The sequence below is a fragment of the Drosophila grimshawi genome, unplaced genomic scaffold (genome assembly GCF_018153295.1).
Source record: "Drosophila grimshawi isolate 15287-2541.00 unplaced genomic scaffold, ASM1815329v1 contig_44, whole genome shotgun sequence".
NCBI lineage: Eukaryota > Metazoa > Arthropoda > Insecta > Diptera > Drosophilidae > Drosophila > Drosophila grimshawi.
Window position 1 is genome coordinate 6,929,477 of NW_025063240.1, and position 19,437 is coordinate 6,948,913.

The 19,437-nt window shown below is 42.8% G+C and overlaps 7 protein-coding genes across 8 annotated transcripts in view; 2 read left to right on the forward strand and 5 right to left on the reverse strand.

The window, feature by feature from the left end:
* The window catches only part of LOC6556550 (receptor-type guanylate cyclase Gyc76C-like), a 37,621-nt gene extending 36,112 nt beyond the window's left edge, over positions 1-1,509 (reverse strand). Inside the window, exon 1 of the mRNA XM_043215706.1 lies at positions 1,222-1,509. The gene's annotated coding sequence lies outside the window, so the exon portion shown is untranslated. The remainder of the gene's footprint in view (positions 1-1,221) is intronic.
* A 3,419-nt stretch (positions 1,510-4,928) lies between these two features.
* LOC6556553 lies at positions 4,929-6,084 on the reverse strand. The gene is made up of 2 exons (XM_001984983.2): positions 5,863-6,084; positions 4,929-5,806 (listed from the first exon to the last, which is right to left on the reverse strand). The coding sequence occupies exons 1-2, from the start codon at positions 5,990-5,992 to the stop codon at positions 5,079-5,081; spliced, it is 858 nt and encodes a 285-aa protein (XP_001985019.1). The 5' UTR covers positions 5,993-6,084; the 3' UTR covers positions 4,929-5,078.
* Positions 6,085-6,214: 130 nt separating this feature from the next.
* On the forward strand, positions 6,215-6,990 carry LOC6557168 (protein PBDC1). The gene is made up of 3 exons (XM_001984982.3): positions 6,215-6,295; positions 6,355-6,462; positions 6,526-6,990. Exons 1-3 carry the CDS (start codon positions 6,284-6,286, stop codon positions 6,895-6,897), a joined length of 492 nt encoding a protein of 163 aa, XP_001985018.1. The 5' UTR covers positions 6,215-6,283; the 3' UTR covers positions 6,898-6,990.
* A 223-nt stretch (positions 6,991-7,213) lies between these two features.
* LOC6557502 (nuclear hormone receptor HR78) lies at positions 7,214-10,620 on the reverse strand. Its single transcript, XM_032736119.2, has 4 exons — positions 10,336-10,620; positions 9,893-10,261; positions 8,801-9,148; positions 7,214-8,743 (listed from the first exon to the last, which is right to left on the reverse strand). The coding sequence occupies exons 1-4, from the start codon at positions 10,367-10,369 to the stop codon at positions 7,443-7,445; spliced, it is 2,052 nt and encodes a 683-aa protein (XP_032592010.1). The 5' UTR covers positions 10,370-10,620; the 3' UTR covers positions 7,214-7,442.
* A 194-nt stretch (positions 10,621-10,814) lies between these two features.
* LOC6556595 (Golgi apparatus protein 1) lies at positions 10,815-18,098 on the reverse strand. 2 transcript variants are annotated; one of them, XM_001984979.3, is made up of 6 exons: positions 17,016-18,098; positions 15,753-16,956; positions 15,311-15,690; positions 14,811-15,179; positions 11,585-11,954; positions 10,815-11,477 (listed from the first exon to the last, which is right to left on the reverse strand). In XM_001984979.3, the coding sequence occupies exons 1-6, from the start codon at positions 17,781-17,783 to the stop codon at positions 11,200-11,202; spliced, it is 3,369 nt and encodes a 1,122-aa protein (XP_001985015.1). In that variant the 5' UTR covers positions 17,784-18,098; the 3' UTR covers positions 10,815-11,199. The 2 variants fall into 2 exon arrangements, with proteins under 2 accessions (XP_001985015.1, XP_032592002.1); XM_032736111.2 differs by having other exon boundaries at positions 10,926-11,477; positions 15,299-15,690.
* LOC6556599 (glutactin) lies at positions 12,223-14,814 on the forward strand. The gene is made up of 5 exons (XM_001984980.2): positions 12,223-12,508; positions 12,588-12,731; positions 13,210-13,861; positions 13,926-14,116; positions 14,184-14,814. Exons 1-5 carry the CDS (start codon positions 12,260-12,262, stop codon positions 14,616-14,618), a joined length of 1,671 nt encoding a protein of 556 aa, XP_001985016.2. The 5' UTR covers positions 12,223-12,259; the 3' UTR covers positions 14,619-14,814.
* A 250-nt stretch (positions 18,099-18,348) lies between the features above and the next one.
* Positions 18,349-18,955, reverse strand: LOC6556456 (probable nuclear transport factor 2). The gene has a single exon (XM_001984978.3). The coding sequence runs from the start codon at positions 18,888-18,890 to the stop codon at positions 18,498-18,500; it is 393 nt and encodes a 130-aa protein (XP_001985014.1). The 5' UTR covers positions 18,891-18,955; the 3' UTR covers positions 18,349-18,497.
* Positions 18,956-19,437: the final 482 nt, after the last annotated feature.

Here is a 19,437-nt window from a genome sequence, read left to right on the forward strand (position 1 = left end):
AACAACAATGTCAAAAGTCCAAAAATTTCCACTGGCTGTTGCCAAAAATAAGCGTTGCCAGATTTTACTTAGAATGCGAATGCTGTAAATGGATTGTAAATAAATACATTATCTCAAGAAAGTGCTTGGATACAGAAAAAATTCATCATTTCTCATTTCTTTTGCAAAATAAGTATTTTGTTGACTTTTATTTTTCTTCGTATTATTTTTCTTTTATTAAGCGGACTACTTAACAAAATATGTTATTTTCATTAATTTAAACAATTGTAAAATTATAAAACCAAAATTAGCCATCCTTTTACTGTCAATAATTGTTGAAATACAGAATAGCTTGAGAGATCAAACACTGTTATTTTTTATATAACTTTTTCATACAAAAATGATCTCGCACGGACAAATTGCAACAGGGTATTTTTGCTAAGCTCAGAGATGAAAGTTAAGGCAAAAATAAATCGCCTATTTCTAACGGTGTCTGGAAAAAAGGCAATTTCAAAATCGTTAACAGCGGTTGTCCAAACACTTGCTTGACAGTCGAATGTATGTATTATAATAATTTTACTGCTTTAAGACGTCCACTTTATAGTAGAAATATAAGAAGAAAAAATTAAACTCAATAATAAGATACTTTTTTTTTGCAAACGAAGTTTGTGTCCAAACATTTTCTTGATATAAATGCAGCAAGCATTGCAATTGACAACTTGTAAATACATGCTGAGAACGCACAAAACTACAACTTAATAATTAAAAACTACTAAATGAAATTCCCTCAACATCTGCCAAAACCAGAAACAGAAACCGAAGAATAGTTGGAGTTGGAGTAGGAGCAACTAGAGCGAATCATGACACAACACAACACAGATGCATTATCAAGGTTTCCATTCATGAAATGCAATGCGTTTAACCTCTAGCTTAACAATTCCCCTTCGCCCTTCCTTCCTCTCCTTTCTCCTTTTGAATTCCCAACTGGTTGCGGTTTTTTTTGCTGAACCCAATAAATGTTACTCAAGCTTTAGCTTACAATTTAAATACGACACTAAGTCAAGCAGAATTTTGCATCTGTTTAAGGTTTGTTTCAATTTTATTACCAGCATAGAGAATATTAATAATATTTAATAATATATTTGATATAATTTAATATTTTTTAAAATTAATATACAAAAGAAATTCATTACTTTTGTATACTTATAATAGGAGGAATTAAAAACGGAAGGCTTTACTCACATTTTTTGGATGGCCTTGTACCGTTGCTCTTGGCACGATCAGCGCTATTTTGAGGGCTCTCTTCTCTCTCTCTCTTGGTTTCGGTCTCTCCCAGGTTGCGTCGTATGTATTACAGTTATGCAGTTAGAGCTTTTCCGTTGTAATTGATTTTCATCTTAAAGTGATTTACATAGGTACATTTTTTGCACTGTGCATTTTGCAGTTGTACATTCTTCTTCGTATTTGCATTTGCCTTTGCCTTTGCCTTTTCATTGATTGTTTAGCACTTGTTCACTTTTGTTGTTGTTGGTTGTTTTTTATTATTGTTGTTATTATCGCGCCGCAATTGGTTTTGTTATTGTCGTGTATATGTCGTATTCGATTTGGTTGCTTTCTTTTAATTTTGCTTTTAATGAAATTTTGTATTAGCATTAATTATACTGAATAAAACGTTACACACACACACATAAACTCACAAATACTATCTTTATATACACGAAGCTGAGCGAGAAAAGAGCGAGAGAGCGCTAATGATGCATTTAGCGGTAAATTTGCAAAGAAATTAAAGAATAACATTCAAAAATATATTCTTATTTCCAACTTTCAACTATCAAGTCTCTGATATATAATATAATATAGAAAATATATTCTACTTTATTTTCCAACTATCAGCCATTATCAAAGCCACTATCAGCCATTATTATATTATATATAATATAAAGAATATATTTTTTAATTTGATTACAATTTTATTTTACAACTACCAGCTATTATCAAAGGGCCGAAATATAATTGACAAATATTCCGAAACCTAAACAAAATTTATGTTTTAAAATTCGTCCCCTGGGAACCTTAACAAGATGGGGTAATATTTGGTGCACTCATGCAAATTGATATATGAAATTTCATTTCCATTTTGTTTAGCCTGGCAACTTTGCAATAACACATTTTTACATGCCGCCCGATAAAAATGTTTCTGGTTTGGGTTTTCTAAAAAGTCCGTTATCTATGCATTTTGTTCTCAAGGGTTTTTCTCTACGATCGTGTTTTCCTGAGCGCTGAAAAATAAATCACATTTGCGCTATGCATTTTTATATATGCATATATTTTTTTCACAAACGTTTTTCCGCATGCTTTATGATTACAGACACATACACACTTACAGACATCCCCACACACACGCAAGCTCACACACATACGCAAATGCACACACAGATCGTAGCGAGAGAAAGAGAGAGTGGGAGAGAGTAAGAAAATAAAAAATACAAAACAAAGTTGAATATTAATTATCACAAATTAGTAAAGTTGCAAATATTCTTGCTAACGCATTTTGTTGTTGTTGTTATTTACGATGTTTACTTTTTTCTCTAATTTACGATAATTATTTAAAATACTATACACACACACACACACATACGGGCAGCAGCCGAACATTAGAAAATTGTTGCATAAATATTTAAACTGTTTGTTTTTTTCAGTATTTTTTTTTACTTTACAGTTGTTGTAGTTGCTCCAGAAACAAGAAACGCCGAACGATGGCGTACTCTTTTGCCCCAATCCAATCAAAAAATATAATATACAGATACAGACATACACATGTCTGCGTACATATGCATATGTATGTATGTACGTATATATGCGTCTCGTTTGTGTATGTGTGCGTGCGTGCACGTAGACTTTTGTAATCCGCGAAGACCAACTTGTATCGCAGGCGAATAGAATAATACTGAAGGCGTGGAGCACAACGAACGATGAGCTGGCCCCAAACCACGCTCTCTCGCAGACACACAGAGAGCGAGATAGTGGGAGAGAGAGCGAACAAGTGAGCGCGCAATCACAGACAGCGCAGGCAGATCAAGCAGAGCAGCGTTTTTTGTTCGTTGGTATGCGTGAGCAACTTTTTAGCCTGCTGCTCACTGATACAGACGCACAAGCACACACACACATACATACATACATAGGCAGACAAAACAGGCATCTGCAGCAAAATTCTATTTTTAAACTTAAATTAATATTGTTCTTTATTTTATCAGCAGCAGCAGCAGCGCCAGCCTCTCCGTCTCTCTCACTCTCGCAAGTGACTTGCGAATGTGTTGGTATATATTTGTGTGTGTGTGTGTGGGTGTGCAGCAGAAAACCAGAAAACAAATAAATAGTACAACGAAACTAGAAGCGCGTGTTGTTGTTGCGGCTGCTGAGGCTGCTGCTGGCTTAGTTAATGCTAATCAGCGAAGTCAACGACAACGCGTGAGATATCAGTGCGTGTGACTGTGTGCGTGCGTGTATGTTTGTATGTGTGAGCGAAACAAGCTAAAAACGCAGCTCAAAAGCGCGCTCTGCTCTTTGACTGTATTTGCTGCTATTGTTTTTGTTGTTGTTGTTGTGGATGTCGTCTGCGCTGCTATCAACGCTTGATAAGAAATGCGTTAATCTTTATTATGCGCGACGTAAGCAGCGCAGTTAAGCTGCATACACACATGTATATATATAAGAATATATGCATTTGTGTGTTTCAGAAGTTTTTCATTTGTTGACATTTCCGCTAAGAATAATTCGCAATATGTGAGACAAATTCAACAGCAAATTTTTATTTATGCGCTTAAGACAAAAAACATAAACAATAGCGACAAAAATAAAAGGCAAATAACAAAAGCAACAACTTGTTGATGATTCAACGGTAAAACGCTGTGTGACAGTGGGGCAAAACAAACTATAAAAATCGTCGCAAATGCATCGTTAGCAAATTCCTGGGCAGAGGACGGCGGCGCTCAGCTGTTTTATCTTCAGTCAGAATCAAAATGCCGCAAGAATTACTCACACACACACACACGCACACAATTTACATATGTATATGGTATAGCAGGAGAACGAGAGAGTAAAGAGAGAAGAGAGAGCGAGAACAGCAGGCAGCAGAGAGTCTTTCGCTCACCGATAGCGAGAGTGATCTGTTGCTTTATCAGTGGCGGGCGGCTATTTATAGACAAGCGCAATCCCAAAAAAAAAAAACCAGCCGACCGACCAACAAAAATACAAATCACCAAATTGCCCAAAAATATCGTTAAATATGTCAAACACAAGTTAACTTAAAACAAAAAATAAATGCACTTATAGGCAAAACGATTGCAGCAAGGCAACACTGGCGCAAGAGAAAAAGAAAGAGAATGTGGCTGTTATTGTTGGTGCTCAGTGAATGATTATGCGGCAGGTTGTATGTATGTGTCTGTGTGTGTGTGTGCACGTGTGTGTGTGGGAGTGATAATGCATAAACACAAAGCAAACAATGCAACTGGCCAACGATGCCAACGAGATAAAAAAGAATTAAAAGTACTGTAAAAACAATAAAAAACGACGATTTAGTGAACATCATTCATCATAGACGAACGATTGCTATGCAAATTCATAATGCACAAAAAGCACTTGAAGAACAAAAATCTTCAAAGTACTTCAGCAGATGCAAATGAAGCGTAAGCTTTTTCAATCTCTTTTCTAGTTTATCCTAATATGCATACGCGAACGCACAACCATATAATTATTATTTTTATTAGCATATAATAAATATTTGAGTAAAATGGCGAAGCGTAGTTTCCGTTATTTTAGAACGCTGCACATTTTTTTTGAACAAACTGACCCGATAAAATAGTCCGTGCACACAAGTCACACGACGACAACGACGGCATAGAGAAGCAAACTGGCGGTTAAATTTTGTGCACCGCAACAAACTTTAGTAGTAGCTATCGATAGCCAGCTACCTGTCGATAGCCACATAACTACCAATCGATAGTTTGCGCGCAATCTAAAAACAGTGTGACCGTTTATTTAAAAACAAAACAAGCAAGCGTTTCCATTTTGAAACCAATAACAATTGCGCCGCTTTCATATCATATCAAGATATTATTAATGCCCGGTAACATTGGCCACTCCGTGGGACCCTTAATAAATGTGCCCCAGACTTGAGCAAATTCACTACGTCTGCGTAGCTGCTTTTGATTCAAAACGTTAACATTAAAGTTTTGCGCCTGAAGCTGAACGCTTCCATTGAAGTTAAAATGAAAATGACTATGAGTGACGTAAACATTCCGAACAGCTAGCGGCAAGGACTGCTCTTCATTGGATAGCGCCAGAGGAAATCCAATCGAGTTTGGTTCATCGTCGTTGGGGCAACTGTCGCTATCGGAGCCAGTGAAACTGCTGTTGGATGTGTTGCAAGGCAGCTCGGTGGACATACTATTGCTATTAACGGCATGCAACTCTCTAATGAGCTCACGGCAACGTGTCTGCAAATCATTCAATTGCTCCTTCAGCTCAACGTTCTCCTGTTCCACTATTATGGGTCGCCTCTTCTTTGCCACTCGTTGCTCGACTGCCTCCCCTTCGCGTTCAATTGCCAAATTCTGTACATATTTATTAATTTTCAGCGGTGGTGTTTCATCTGCTTGGCGATTGCTGCATGCTTGCAGCTCCAACCACTGCAACAGCCTGGAGAGCAGCACAGTAGTTAGAAGCACAATGCCGTAGCTCATTAGTATCTCATAGATACGATCGGAAAAATTATTCTGCGACGAGTTGTGTGGACAATACTTTGGCACATCCACAGCAATGGGAAGCTCTAATAAAGAGTCGTTTAACATAATATAATATAAATATATAGGTTATTTTTTGTACCTGTATAGAGTTCCACATTGTAATCTGTTGAGGAATCTGCCTGATCATCGTTGGCATCCAAGTAGCAAAGCACCGACCAAGATATAAACGCCAAGGCGCACAAGAACGTGAAACTTATGTTTTGAAACATATTAACGCTTTAAAAATTTAGCAAGTGTGCGTGTGTGTGTTTAACATAAATGTGTATTTTAAACTCTAATCTCAAGTGTCAGAAATTTGAATGACCGAAATTAATGTGAAAACATGTTCTTGGTATTTAAAAAAAAAAAAAAAACAGTTTGAATGAAGGCAGTATTCATCGGTCATGATTCACATATTATCGATTAATATAAATCGATGTGTGCACTTGTCGCCGCGCATTGTGAGTGGCGCTGCTGAAACGTGCTAAACTTAATCATTCTTTTATAAAAACGCTTTAAAAATGGAATTAATGGTATGTTGTTTCAACCACAAATTGTTAACGAGCAAAATGACTATAAACCAAATACGCAGCATGGTGCTTCGATGCTTTCCAGACCGGCCGAGGAGTTCGGGAACGACACGCTGGTGGAGGAAATGTGGGCAGCGAAGGCACTCGAACATGCCGAAGTGCATTTCAATGTGAGTTGAATTTACGCATAGTTATTGTTAAACTAAACTCACCACCACTCAAATTGCAATTAGCTGCTAACCAGCGTGCCGCCTGCGCAGTTGCGACTAACGCCCTACGATGATCAGATATATGCCACCTTCCGTCAGGACTTTCCCGATCTGCAGGTGGCTCGCCTCAGTGACGACATTCTCAAAACGGCCAGCGAGAAGCTCAAGTGGCGCCAATTTGCCGAGAAATTCAATAAAATGGAAGACTATTCGTACGGCACTTTAATGCGCGCCGATGCTAGCAAAGAATTCTCACCGGACAACTCAATTTTCGTTTTTCGTGTCCAATTTTTGGCCATTGAAATTGCACGCAATCGCGAAGGCTGCAACGATCAGGTCCACAACAGCCACAGGCCGGCAAAGAAACTGGAGAGCAAAGCGGAAACGACGCAATAATAATCTGATATCAAGTTTACTTATCCAATAGTTAAGTTATTTAGTTAATAAAGTGCAGCGAGTTTTTTTTTCATTAAACGTACAGAAATTTAACGTTATTTAGTGAAAAATTCATTTTATAGCATAGATGCACCCAGTAAATGTGTTTGTTTTTTATAGCTATAAGATATACGTAAAGTATAGAAATGTATTGTCAGCACAGACCTACTCTCGCTTCAATCTGCAGTCTTGCTCTAGTGTCGCCTCCTTTGTCGTTTGGTTTTGCAACATTTAGCGTGCGTTGCTAGATCGTTGAAACTGAAAGTAAAAGTTCAAATCGTAGAAAAAACATTTATTTTATAGAATAGAGGCCCCTAGTAAATGTGTAGTCAGCTTTTATAGATATAATATAAGATACATATAAGCTATAGCTAAGTATTGTCCGCACTAGGCGCAGATTTGGCCCCACACCCGCCCCGCTCTGCGCTCGCTCGCTTCACAATCATCTTTGATGCTGCGCCAGTCTTCAGTCTTCTTGCTTCTGTAGGTCGCCTCCTCCGAATCCTTTACAGTCCGTTGCTATTGCACATCATGAGAATGAAGGGAATCATTGCATCTATTTGCATTTGCCCCACCAGATTGGCAAAGAACAGCTCCTCGGTCAGCTCCGATTCGAGCACGCTCAACGGTAACAGACTGGCAAAGAGGAGATTCGCGCGCTCCTCGCCACCGCCTTGGCGCCGCAGTGTGGCAAGCGCATACAGTTGCACCCGCTTGACGTAGGCGCGCAACGAACGCTCGCGTCGATTCTGCTGCAACAGCAGCGGATTGAAGAGCAACACCAGGCGGAGCAGGCCATACTCCAGATCGCTGACATCCTGCGACTGCAACTCCTGGATAAAGTCGTGCAGAGTGCGTGTGATCTGTGCGAGCTTTGCAATCTTCGCTGGCTCAATCTTATCGATGTCGGCCACCTGGCGAACACTCTGCACTAGCTGCCCAATGATGGTGGGCACAGCCAGCTGGCGTTGACACTGCGCCAGCGCCACAGCCAACAGAGCTGGCCAAGCGCCGCGCAACAGTTTCATTTGTGTGTGGGCATCGAGCAATTCAAAGGCGGGCACCTTGCGCAACGTGTGCACCGTTAGAAAGATGATGCGTGCTCCAGTCTCGCACACATAATGCATATTGAGATAGGAATGGACGAGGGCAGGTGGCTGCACATGGAAGGCAGTGCATTGTGCCTCGGCAGGGAATAGATCCTGAATGAAGATGGCCTCGTTGGCAACGAAATCACCACGATTACAATACTCGAAATCCAGTTCCATATGCTCGACGAGATCAGAAGCGTCCACATCCTCGGTTCCGCTATCCTCTGCATCCGAATCGCATTCGGGTTTAATGCTCAACGAGGAAGCAGCACCAACTGTTGCGCCACCAGCAGCTGCAATTCCAGTTGTTGTCGCTGTTCCCGTCTGTTGTTGTCCACCACTCTGAATCCTGTCCAGCTGCTGCTGTATGGGCTGCAGCAACTGGAGCGCCTTATCAATGGCTCGCTTGTCCAGCGTGCTCTGGATAAGACCCACAGTCGCCGGCGTGGGCAGCGCTGTGCTCGCATCGGAGGCAGCTGCGGCAGCAGCAGCCGCTGCAGCAGCTGCATTAAAATTCAAATGTTGAGAATTATTATTGCTGGCACTGTTGGCCAACAGCTGGAGACACAACGAGCTATTATTATCCATGGAATCATCATCGTCCTCGTCCAGCTCCGGCTTGGCCAGTTCCGGTGAGTAACAATGAGATGTGGCATTGCTGCTTGCAGCCTGCTGCTGCTGTTGGTGCTGTTGTTGCTGCTGCTGTGTGGCAAGCACTGTAATTAAAGGGAAACTTGTATAAAGGGGCATCTTTCGCAGTTTGCTGCACTTACTCAACGTTTGTGTGAGTTCCGCAAAGTTCAGGCTCATTGGGAATAGATTGTCGCTGAGGCCAAAGGGCGTTGTTGCCGCATTGTTGACGGGGGGCGTGGTCGCATGCTGGAATAGTGTTGCAGCCGCTGCAACAGATGCATGTTGCTGCTGCTGCTGCTGTTGTTGTTGCTGCTGCTGCTTTGCACGCACCTGTTGCTGATAGGCCGACTTGGCAGCCGAGGCGGAGCTGCTGCTGCTGGAGGCGCCACCACCGGTGCCCTGTGCCGAGGCTCCCGACACGCTGCCCGTTGCCCCAGAGACGCAGCCATCTTTGCGATCCACAATCGGTTTGCGTTCGTGTTGCACGGCTGCAGATGCAGGTTGGTTGGTTGCAACAAAGAGAAAAATGTAAAGCAATTAGCAAGTGCTTGCAGCGCGTCTAACGGTAAATGTGATGTGGTCGAGTTAGCATTGTGTAAGCATGAGTGTGTGCGTGTTAGTGTGTCTGTGTGTGTGTCTGTTGCGGGTAAGCAGCGGGTTGCATGCATAAGTTTATAACTAGAACACTTGTTGCTTACCACAAAAGCATGCCTTAAAAATACCATTACAGCTATCTACAGTCAAACTTGCCTATACTCAACTGTTATACAAAATGCATTATTTTTTACTATTATGTTTCTATTAATTGTTCGCAGTTTTGCGACCCATCGATTTAGTTGATATCTGTTTTTTATCTAAAAAAATAAGTATTGATTATAGCTACCAAACTTGTATATACTGCGCTTCCTAAGCATACTAATTCTATATTATTTTCTATTATTTGTTAGTAGTTTTGCGACTCATCGATTTGGTTTACACCTGCTTTTTACCTAGTTGAAAGTAAAATATTTTCAACCTGGTGGCAACGCATGCAAATGGCAGCCCTATCAAATGACAATCCAATTGGAAGCCAATTGATCAAGTTCAACTGGTTTCTGCAAACTGCCTGCCATAATTAACTAACAAGTGTTATTATCCTATAAAGCATGTGTGTGTGGATGTGTGTATGAGTGCGTGTGCAGATGTTGTTGTTTTTGTTTGTTTTTTGAGACGACGACTTAAACGAAAATTACAATCACTTCGCATGCCGCTGGCCAAACACTTTTGCAGGCGACAGAACTGACATCGGTTGCGATGATGCTTGGTCACCTCGCAGTTCATGGCGCCGCGGCACTGGTAGCCCAACTGTTTGCGTATCGAACGCTTGAAGAAACCTTTGCACCCCTCGCAGCTGATGGCACCATAATGGCGACCCGACGCCCGATCCCCGCACACCAAACACAACTCAACACCCGAGGAGAGGGTGGCAGCCGCCGCGGCGGCTGCTGCTGCGGCGGCAGCGGAACTAGCCGCATTTCCGGCTGCAACAGCAGCAGCATTATTATTGTTGCTATTGTTGTTGTTGCTGTTGTTGTTGATGTTCATTGCACGAGGCTCTGCAACTAAACAAAGGAGACAACAAATGAATTAATTAATCGTGTTGCAGCTACTTAGAAGTTGAGCCGCTTTGGTTCACCTTCGGTTTTGATGCCGCTGCTTGTGCCCATCATGAAGCCCAGTTTTACACTGCAGCCAAAACAAGTTGTTGCTTCTTTGTGCCTTTCTTATTAGAACTTGTTTCACGTAGTTTGCGCGTGTGTGTGTGTGTCTTGGGTGTGCTTGTGTGTGTGTGTGTGCGTACGTGCGCTGCTTACTTAGGCGCTTAAGAAAACCACTTGGAATTTGCTTAAGCACATTGTTTTTTATTAGCATTCAACTTCTGTTATGTTTACTTAACACTTTAACTTTTAATGTGTGTATTTTAAAAGATATGAAGCCATTTAAAATGAGCTTTTTGCGTAGGCAAAAATCTTTGACCTTTTCGGTGAATAAGTTTCAGCGAACTGGCAACGCCTCAAGACCTATTAGTGTGACCAGCCTTTATTTTGCGGCCATTCTTAGCCCATTGTCATTCGGTTGTTAATTTTGAGAAATATGTACGAATTGCGCGCTAGCTTTTAAAAAATATTCAATTTTTATTGTGATTTATAAAAATACATTGTTTTTACAATTGAAATCATCCGACAAAAATATAAAAAACATACAATTACTTATTTACTAAGGTGTTTTTCTCTTTTTTCTGTGAAATTAATTACACTTTGTTATTTTTGATTTTTGGTCTTACAATCGATTAAGCCACAAATTGCTCTCAAAAAATAGCTGATTGCATTAGAATAAGGTAAAAAAATGGAAACACGAAACGAGGGAAGCACAAAACAGACACACACATATGCACACACACATCGATGCAAACTACAGACACACACAAACACATTTGATGTACACAACTACAGATCAGCTATCGTTAGATTATTAATATCATCTACAGTCCGCTTGTGTATTATTTATTCTTTAAGCCCATTGCACGTTTGGTGGCGCGTCCCAGCAGGATGCCAGTGAGAAAGACCAAGCCCGTCACACTCATCAATATCACAAGGAAGAATTTACGTGCCGGCGATGTGACCACCTGTTGCACCAACTGCTGCATATCCTCCGGCGGCTGAGCCAGCGTATCATCCGCATTGCGAAACATTTCGATGCGCCGCTCCAGCTTCTCGCGACAGTCCGCCTCCAGTGACTTGGGCGTCTGACGCAGCAGAGTTCGCAAACAACCCAGTTCTAAATGCAAATAGTGTAAATATTATTCTTATTTATAAATCCAATTCATTTAAGAAATGCACTGATTTTCATATACTATTTTTGATTCACTGAACAAATGAACTTACTTCGTCCATCACCGCTCATGACTTTGGAGCAGTAACGCAATAAATCCACAGTGCAGGCCGTTTCCAGTATGGGATCAACATGTATATCCGCCTTGGCCTCGGCTATTAGAGAGGCCACCTCCAGCTGGCACTCGCGATTGATGAGCTGTTTCCGCAGAAAAGCAGCCTTGAGGCATTCCTCCACCTCGCCATGCTCATCGGCATTCATGTGCGTTTTACATAATTGCTGTATCTCAAATTTGCAAAAATGCTGCAGCACCGGATTCAGTTTGTAGTTTAATGCCTGCTCCTGCAGTATTTTGATCATTTCCTGAGCGCATTTATTATCCAGTTTCGATTGCCGGAATTTGTCCTTTAAGCATTTGATAACCTACCAGAGGAGATATTCAATGAAATATATATCTGAATATTTGCATATGGTAAAAGGTAAATAAGTTTTAATTACATTATTCTATTGCCAATTTGCGCTTGACATTGATTCGCTTCACTAGATGATAATCACAATTTTACAAATTAACATACATATATATATATATATATATATATATTATATATTTGAGAGATATGCATGTTTGCAGTGATAACGAAACGTAATAAACGATCGCAATTTACAATTGTTGATGGAGCACGTCTGCTGATTGCTCAGTTTATTCTCAGTCAGTCGAGTTCAGTTCAATGCGCAGACGTTTCGTATACGCAATGCTAGCTTTTGGCGGCATTTTGGGCGCTGCTCTTACCATCTGGTTGGTGATATCATTGGGCACTCAAACCGATGCAGCCGAATCAAAACTGACCGTACAATTAGCCGACGAACAGGGCGCTGTACGCGGCAATTACGGACAGACTGCATGGACGGGTCAGAGTTTTATGCAATTCCGTGGTATTCCCTATGCGGAGGCACCCATCGGAGATTTGCGATTTCGTGTGAGTTAAGAATTACTAAGCACTTTTTGTGCAGCGAGCTGATAATGAAACGTTTATGATGCTAATCACAAAATTATAGGCACCTGTTGCTCGTTGGCCTTGGACTGGGACACACGACGCTTTGGACTTTGGACAACGTTGTCCGGTGATAACCAATTTGAACGCGGGGATGCCAGACGCTCAGCTAGAGGATTGTCTAAATCTATGCGTCTACACCAAGAGCGTAAGTCAAATCAATTAATCTACACAATTTAAAAAAACAAAAAACAAACAAAGGAACATTTGCTTGAAAGATTTGGCGATTGTGATTTCGATCAGGAATTCAATACAATTTCTAAATGGGATTTTCAAGCTTGCTTTGAAAATAACAAAATTAAGTCTTAAACAAAGGAAAAAGAGGCATGCAAAATTTCAGCTGTGCAAACATATCAATGAATGAAGACAGTTTTTTCTAAGTAAATTGATATGTGACCTGAAATAAATAAACATGTTGCCCAGCAGCTGTACTCAGTCGGTTTTAGCTTTCGATCCGGGAATTTAAATTTAATGCTAAAGATTGGTTTTCTTTGCCTTTAAATTTGAAAATTTTCGAGGCATATTCGACAATTAATTTAGTTTTCCATTTTTCCATTCGAATATTGAATTCAATTGCTTAAAATTCGTTGTTATATATTTGTGTGCTGGGTGCTTTTTCCTCACAGCTGACGGCTCGCCAGCCGGTAATGTTTTATATCTATGGTGGTGGCTATTATAATGGCTCAGCGGAAGACCATCCGCCCAACTATTTGCTGGAGCGTGATATCGTTTTGGTGGTGCCGCATTATCGCATTGGCGCCCTCGGCTGGCTGTCCACATACAGCGAGGAGCTGCCTGGCAATGCGCCCATTGCCGATATACTATTAGCATTGGACTGGGTGCAGCAGCACATTCATGTCTTTGGCGGCGATCCCAGCCAGGTGACCATATTTGGCCAAAGCGCCGGAGCGGGAGTGACGAGCGCTTTACTCTTGAGTCCACGCTCCAGCGATCAGCACTTTCAGCGTGCAATTGTCCAGTCGGGTTCGATATTTGCCAGCTGGGCGATAACATCCGATCCAGCTGGGCAGGCGCATCGCATCTGCGTTGAATTGGGCTGTCAGCGCTGTGACGAGCAGCAGCAGCTATTAGCTTGTGTGCGTGCAGCATCTGTGCTGGAGCTGCTGCAGGCGACGAAAGCGGAAAGTTTTTCACCGCTTGTCGGTGATCTGCTGGGCATATTGCCGGCACAACCCGAGCAGTTGCTCAAGAATTATCAGCGTGGTGTGCCGCTGCTGACGGGCTTCACCCAGCACGATGGCTCCTTTGTGCTGGCCTGTAAGTACTCATTATCCTTATCACACTTATGCCACTGTCAACTTTATACTTTTTTACAATTTAGCGTACTACGATGGTGTGGTGGCCAAAGTGTCCAATGTGAGCGCGTTGAGCGTACGTCAATTCTCGCAGAGCATGTTGGACATGGCCCCGGATGCGACGGGACTGACAGATCAGCTACTTTATCGTTTAATGTACACGCCGCAGCTATTAAACAGTCACGATCACAAGGAAGCATTGCCCGCCTACTTCGATGTGAGTGATGATTGCGAATCGTTAAGATCAGTTAAGATAATTACTAAAACACTTCCTTAACACACAGCTCACTTCGACGCTGACGATAAAGTCACCAGTGATCAGTCTGGCCAGCAAGCTGCACACACGCCAGCCATCTGCTCCTGTCTATGTCTACAGCTTTGAGTACGAGGGTCAATATACACGCTTTGGCTATGAGTTCGGCAACGCGCATTATCCGTTCAATGGTGGCGTCCATCATTCCAATGATAATATCTATCTGTTTGCTACGCATCCGCTGACGGGCCAGGATACGCAGATGGCTGAGCAAATGGTCGAGCTGTGGACATCGTTTGCCATCAGTGGTGTGCCCAAGAATCTGAGCGCTTTAGCCAGTCCTAGTGGACCATATAATCGCCTGGCACTGCACATAAGCCAGGCTGATGATTTGCTAGAGTCGCTGACAGCCACAATTGATGATCCAGACAACGGACGCTTACAGCGTCCGCCTGTCGAGTTTTAAGATATAAAAATACACTTTTCTTTGTATATATCAATACTACATTGATAGGAAACAAGAAACCAAATGCGTTCTTGCTTTAATTTAGCTGGCTTTTAAGATGCTTGCGAATAGTTCCTATTTTTCCTTTTCAATATTTCCAACCAAATGTATTCTTATAAATTGTATAGAAATAATAAATAAATAAATGCTCACCTTGCCATTGAGTTCCTCATTTGGCTGCGCTGTGTTCACAATTTTCGAGCAGTAGAGATTGATGCTCTTGCCACAGGCATTTTGGAGCGACGGATTGAAACGAAAGTCCGTATTTTGTTCGATCATTCGATTGACGACGACAAAGTGGCAGCGCTCGTCAAAGTTTGGGTCATCCTTGTAGGTCTTGAGGCAATCCAATAGTTGCATCGATTCAGTGTTTGGGCAGAACTTGTAGACCATCTCCTTGCAGGTGTTGAGCAGTGTGTAATCGGTGCCGCTGTCACCCAGTTCCGATCTCTTGATCATAAAGATGGCATGATGACACGCCTTGCCCAGCTCCGATGTCCTCTGGATCAAACACTCCAAAGCCTGCAAAACCAACGAGTGTTTCTTTAATAAATATTTGCCAAATTCCATTCATCTTGTTAATTGTTGTTTGTGTGCTTTTTTTTGTGGAGTTGAGGTTAGCAATGATACGGATGACTTGCATTCTTATTCACCTGGCCGGGACCCTTCGCTTCCGCACAAAACTGCTTCAATTCACTCTTGCAGGCAGTGCCCAATTTGGGATCCAGTAATATACTCTCGCGCTGCTGATATAGCTGCGACTTGACCTGCTGTCTGCATTCCTTTGGTATCTGCGGACGCTGGCTGCGTATGGTATCGTTGCGCATGACCTCACTGAGGCAGGCAACCACCTCGTTCTTGGTGGCGCTTGCCGCACAGAAGCGCGACACATGCGGCCGGCACGCCTCCTTGAATTTGGTGGTGAAATGATAGCTCTTCAGCGAAATGATCTGAAAATGTTCGATGGCGGCGCGACAACCTTTGTTTAAATCAGCATCGTTCTTGTGCTTGATCAGGCAATCCATCATGTTGCCTACGAAAGAAAGGATATTTGAGTTTGAACAGTGAGAGATAGTAATCTCAATTTCCATTTACCATTGTCCTTGCCCGCTTTGAGTATATCGGAGCAGTGCTGTTGCATTGCCTCCGAGCAAGTCGACATTATAACCGGATTGAGTTCAATGTTGGCTGCCTCCTCCTCGGTATATTTGGTTACCACCGCTTTGCATTCGGGCTGCAGTTCATCCAATCGATTTTGCAGGCACTCCATTTCGGTGCCCTTCGTGGTTAGATCGCCGCAGTATTGCGACAAATCGGACAGACAATAATCTTCCACCTCGGGCATCAGATCCACGGAGATGGCACGTTGACGCATCACACGCTTCACCTCGCGAAAGCAGTCCTTGCGCAACGTTTGCTGCTCATCCTCGCTGTAGGCCATGCGATGCAGACAGGGCAGTATCATGGGACCACGCTCCGGATCCATTTGCACATCCTGTACATCGTCCCATTGTCGCTTGGCGCTACAATATTTGACGGCATCGTCGCGACAATGTTTGTACAGCTGCGGATCCAGCTTGAAGTCGCGCGCCACAAAATATTCGATAATCAGCAGCGCCTGCTCACACTCCGGCCGCATCACGGCCGTTCCAATGCGTTCCATTAAGCAGCTCATAACGCGCGCCTCGCCCCCCTCGACATCCTTGCAGGCGACGTCGACGACCTTTTTGCAGGCACGCCTCAGCACAGGATCAACACGCCAATCCTCGCCGGCATCGCTCACCTTGATGAGGGTCTCGAGACCACGTTGGCATTGCGCCGTTATCCGACGCTGCGGCCGCCGTCCACGCGCATGCTTCATCAGACAGTGGATAATTTCGCCACCAGTGCTCGATTGGCCATTTACTAGCTGTGCCTCATCCGGACAGAATTTGGGTATGTCATCGGCACAATCGCTGAGCAATTCCGGCGATAGTTGATAGTCGGTCATCAGCATGCGACGATGATCATTTAGCTCCACGAGGCATTCAGACGCCAATTTGGTGCCGTTCTTCGAGACGGACTCGAGGCACAACAAAATTTGCGCCAATCGCACCTGTTTATCCTCGGAGACGCCGCGTCGGCAGTGATGTAGTTTGATGTCATCCTTGCACGCCTTGGCCAGGCCATGCGACACTCGATAATCGCGTCCCAATTGCTGATCCCGGCTCGTTATCTGCGCCGCACACTGGCTGCTCAGCTTCGGATCGCTCTTGTGCCGCACCAGACACTTGTAGGCAGCTGCCGTGCCCATGCGTTCCTGCCAAATGAGTAAAGGATTAGAAGCAGATTGAAAGGACTATGTTCAGCGCTACTTACTTGTGGACAGACCGCTATCAAATCGTTGGAACAAACTCGAAACAACTCCAGCATGCCACGTTGCTGCTCGATGGTATTGATGGCCACCTTGCAGCTCATCTCGATGGGCGCTTTTTGGTTGAACATCGCCTGTGCCTTTAGACATTGGGCTGTGCCCAATTGGGAGAGCAGCGCTGGCAAATGATCCACATTCATGCGTCCGCATTTATGTTGCTCGACCAAGTTGCCACATACCGCATAGAATTCCCCAATGCTGGCATAGTCCTCGCCAAGCATCTCGTGCACCCGTCGCAGCTGCTGCCGGCAGCTGTTGCCCTTTGGCATTTGCTGACGATTATCCTCGAGGCAGCTCCACAGATCGATGGAGTTGAGGCACCCAGACAACTTCACCTGCTCGCTGGCACAATAGCTGGGCAGCAGTGTGTGCTCCACCCAATGGCTTGACTGCAATTGACGCTGCTGCTGCCATAGTGCATGCTGGCATGGCTCCGGCAGCGCCTTCAACTGGCTGGAGGTCAAACTCAAGGCACACTCGAGCATGGCCAAATTGTCGGTGGTCTTCTGGTGTGTGCAATCTTTGCGCAAATCCTGGCACTCAGCCAAATCAATAATGCTGTCCAGCTGCCTATTGTCCACACCCATGTCAATGGTGGCACGGCGTAAACGAACCTTTGCGATGGAGCTGAAGTTGAAGGCATCATTGCCGGTTGCTGCCCATAGCCACGACAACAAAGACAGCGACAACAACAAGTGCGAATTGAACTTCATTTTTGGTTTAAACTGTGCAAGTTGTGATGCAAGTCCGATGGTCAATCGTAACTGAACATTTAAGCACACTCACGCACACACTTGCATCAATATTTCTATGTATGTATCTCAATATTTAATATCAATTCGTTACACGTTTCCCTCTGCACCCAAAGAGTTCTCACAGTGCAAGCACGAAAACGAAAAAAAAAAATAACAAAAGGCCGGTGGAAAATGCTGCGTTTTCTTATGTTCTTGTCATGTTGTGCGGCAGTCACTGCAATGATTCTTGGTTGACCCAGTTATTGTAATTTATACTTAAGCAGCAAATAAAATGCAAATATCAGCACTATATCAACTATTAGCGTACTTCGTTTCTTTTTATTTTAATACCAAATCTTCTAAAACCAACAGCTGCATACCATGACATTTAGAACCAATTTTACGTTTATCGATTGTACTCCTATTATCGAATATGTATAGAGCAGCGGCTACTCGTGACGTCATTCAACGCTCATGCTATGCGGATAATTTAAGAGTTCTTAGATTTGTTGTGTTTATTATTAATAACATTCAACGGAAATGGTTTAATTAATAATCACTATAAGTTGTATTTTACATTGACATTTTATTGTTATCTTGTTATGAGCGCCGTCATCTTTTCTCGTTGATATACTGCTGGAATTTTGGATATTCTTGCTTGCGGCTCGAGCTGTTGGTTATGTTGCGCGTTCCTTAGGCAGAATTGTGTATATTCAGCCGAAATATGTCGTGAGCAACAAAGAAGCTGCCGGCATTGGCTTTCAGCAAAAACACTTGCGAATAGGAGTGTGGTGGATCCTCGTCGCACTGTAGGCGTCCCAGCACATTAATTAGCACGCCACCATCGAACGTCGGCTGCGAGTCGATTGTGGTAATTATCCGATTGATCTTTTGAAAACTGAGGCTCTGCACTTTTTCAAGAATTTTTGGCGCTCCTTGTATTTGATGTCCCTCGAAGGTCATGAATGAATCTGTAGTGCTGTAGAAATTAACCACATTGGCACGGTTCGCCGGATCGTCAAAGATGGCATAATATTGCTGGACAAAACCTTTGCCAACGGCCTCGTATTGTGGATTTATTGCCATGTGGAGATTCTCAGATTCTTTTTGGAACTGCTGCAAATATATGTTTATTAAATATCGATATATAAATGTTTGGCAATGTCATTTTATGTGTTGTTCAACATCGATATTTGTATGACATATTCATATCGATACTTACTGCCGCTTAACTTTACTAAAAATGAATGTGTTCAATTAGTTGTACCACAAGAGGGCACTACATGCAAACAAACAAAATTTTACAAGTGTATATCATTAAAATAGATATTTCATGGCTAAATATCCAGAGCAAATTATCTGAATTAATTTTACTTGCGCAGCATCTGCATTCTAACTGCAACAGTTTTTGTACTTTTTCACAAACTGTATTATAATGTAATGCAAATTACCGTTGTGTAGTACTGTTCCCAAAATTCAAACTCAAATCAAACAAATCAAATTTTAATTTTATTAACAAAATTTACCGTTACAACAATAAAAGGGTTGGTAAACAGCGTAAAGCATAGTCCGTCTATCGTTATCGAGCGCACGTGCCTTGTCTTATCGATACCGATAGCGTGCCTTCCTCCCG

Coding starts and splice junctions, on each gene's coding strand:
- LOC6557168 (XM_001984982.3), top strand. Junction 6,463..6,525: donor ATGCCGAAGTGCATTTCAAT/GTGAGTTGAATT, acceptor AATTGCAATTAG/CTGCTAACCAGCGTGCCGCC.
- LOC6556599 (XM_001984980.2), top strand. CDS start 12,260: ATGCGCAGACGTTTCGTATACGCAATGCTAGCTTTTGGCGGCATTTTG. Junction 12,509..12,587: donor TCGGAGATTTGCGATTTCGT/GTGAGTTAAGAA, acceptor ACAAAATTATAG/GCACCTGTTGCTCGTTGGCC. Junction 13,862..13,925: donor TGGCTCCTTTGTGCTGGCCT/GTAAGTACTCAT, acceptor TTTACAATTTAG/CGTACTACGATGGTGTGGTG.
- LOC6556456 (XM_001984978.3), bottom strand. CDS start 18,890: ATGGCAATAAATCCACAATACGAGGCCGTTGGCAAAGGTTTTGTCCAG.
- LOC6556595 (XM_032736111.2), bottom strand. CDS start 17,783: ATGAAGTTCAATTCGCACTTGTTGTTGTCGCTGTCTTTGTTGTCGTGG. Junction 15,691..15,752: donor CAAAGCGGGCAAGGACAATG/GTAAATGGAAAT, acceptor TTTCTTTCGTAG/GCAACATGATGGATTGCCTG. Junction 11,478..11,584: donor CATGAGCGGTGATGGACGAA/GTAAGTTCATTT, acceptor ATTTGCATTTAG/AACTGGGTTGTTTGCGAACT.
- LOC6557502 (XM_032736119.2), bottom strand. CDS start 10,369: ATGATGGGCACAAGCAGCGGCATCAAAACCGAAG. Junction 10,262..10,335: donor CAGCGGCATCAAAACCGAAG/GTGAACCAAAGC, acceptor TCCTTTGTTTAG/TTGCAGAGCCTCGTGCAATG. Junction 9,149..9,892: donor CAGCGGCATGCGAAGTGATT/GTAATTTTCGTT, acceptor CTGCATCTGCAG/CCGTGCAACACGAACGCAAA.
- LOC6556553 (XM_001984983.2), bottom strand. CDS start 5,992: ATGTTTCAAAACATAAGTTTCACGTTCTTGTGCGCCTTGGCGTTTATA. Junction 5,807..5,862: donor CAATGTGGAACTCTATACAG/GTACAAAAAATA, acceptor ACTCTTTATTAG/AGCTTCCCATTGCTGTGGAT.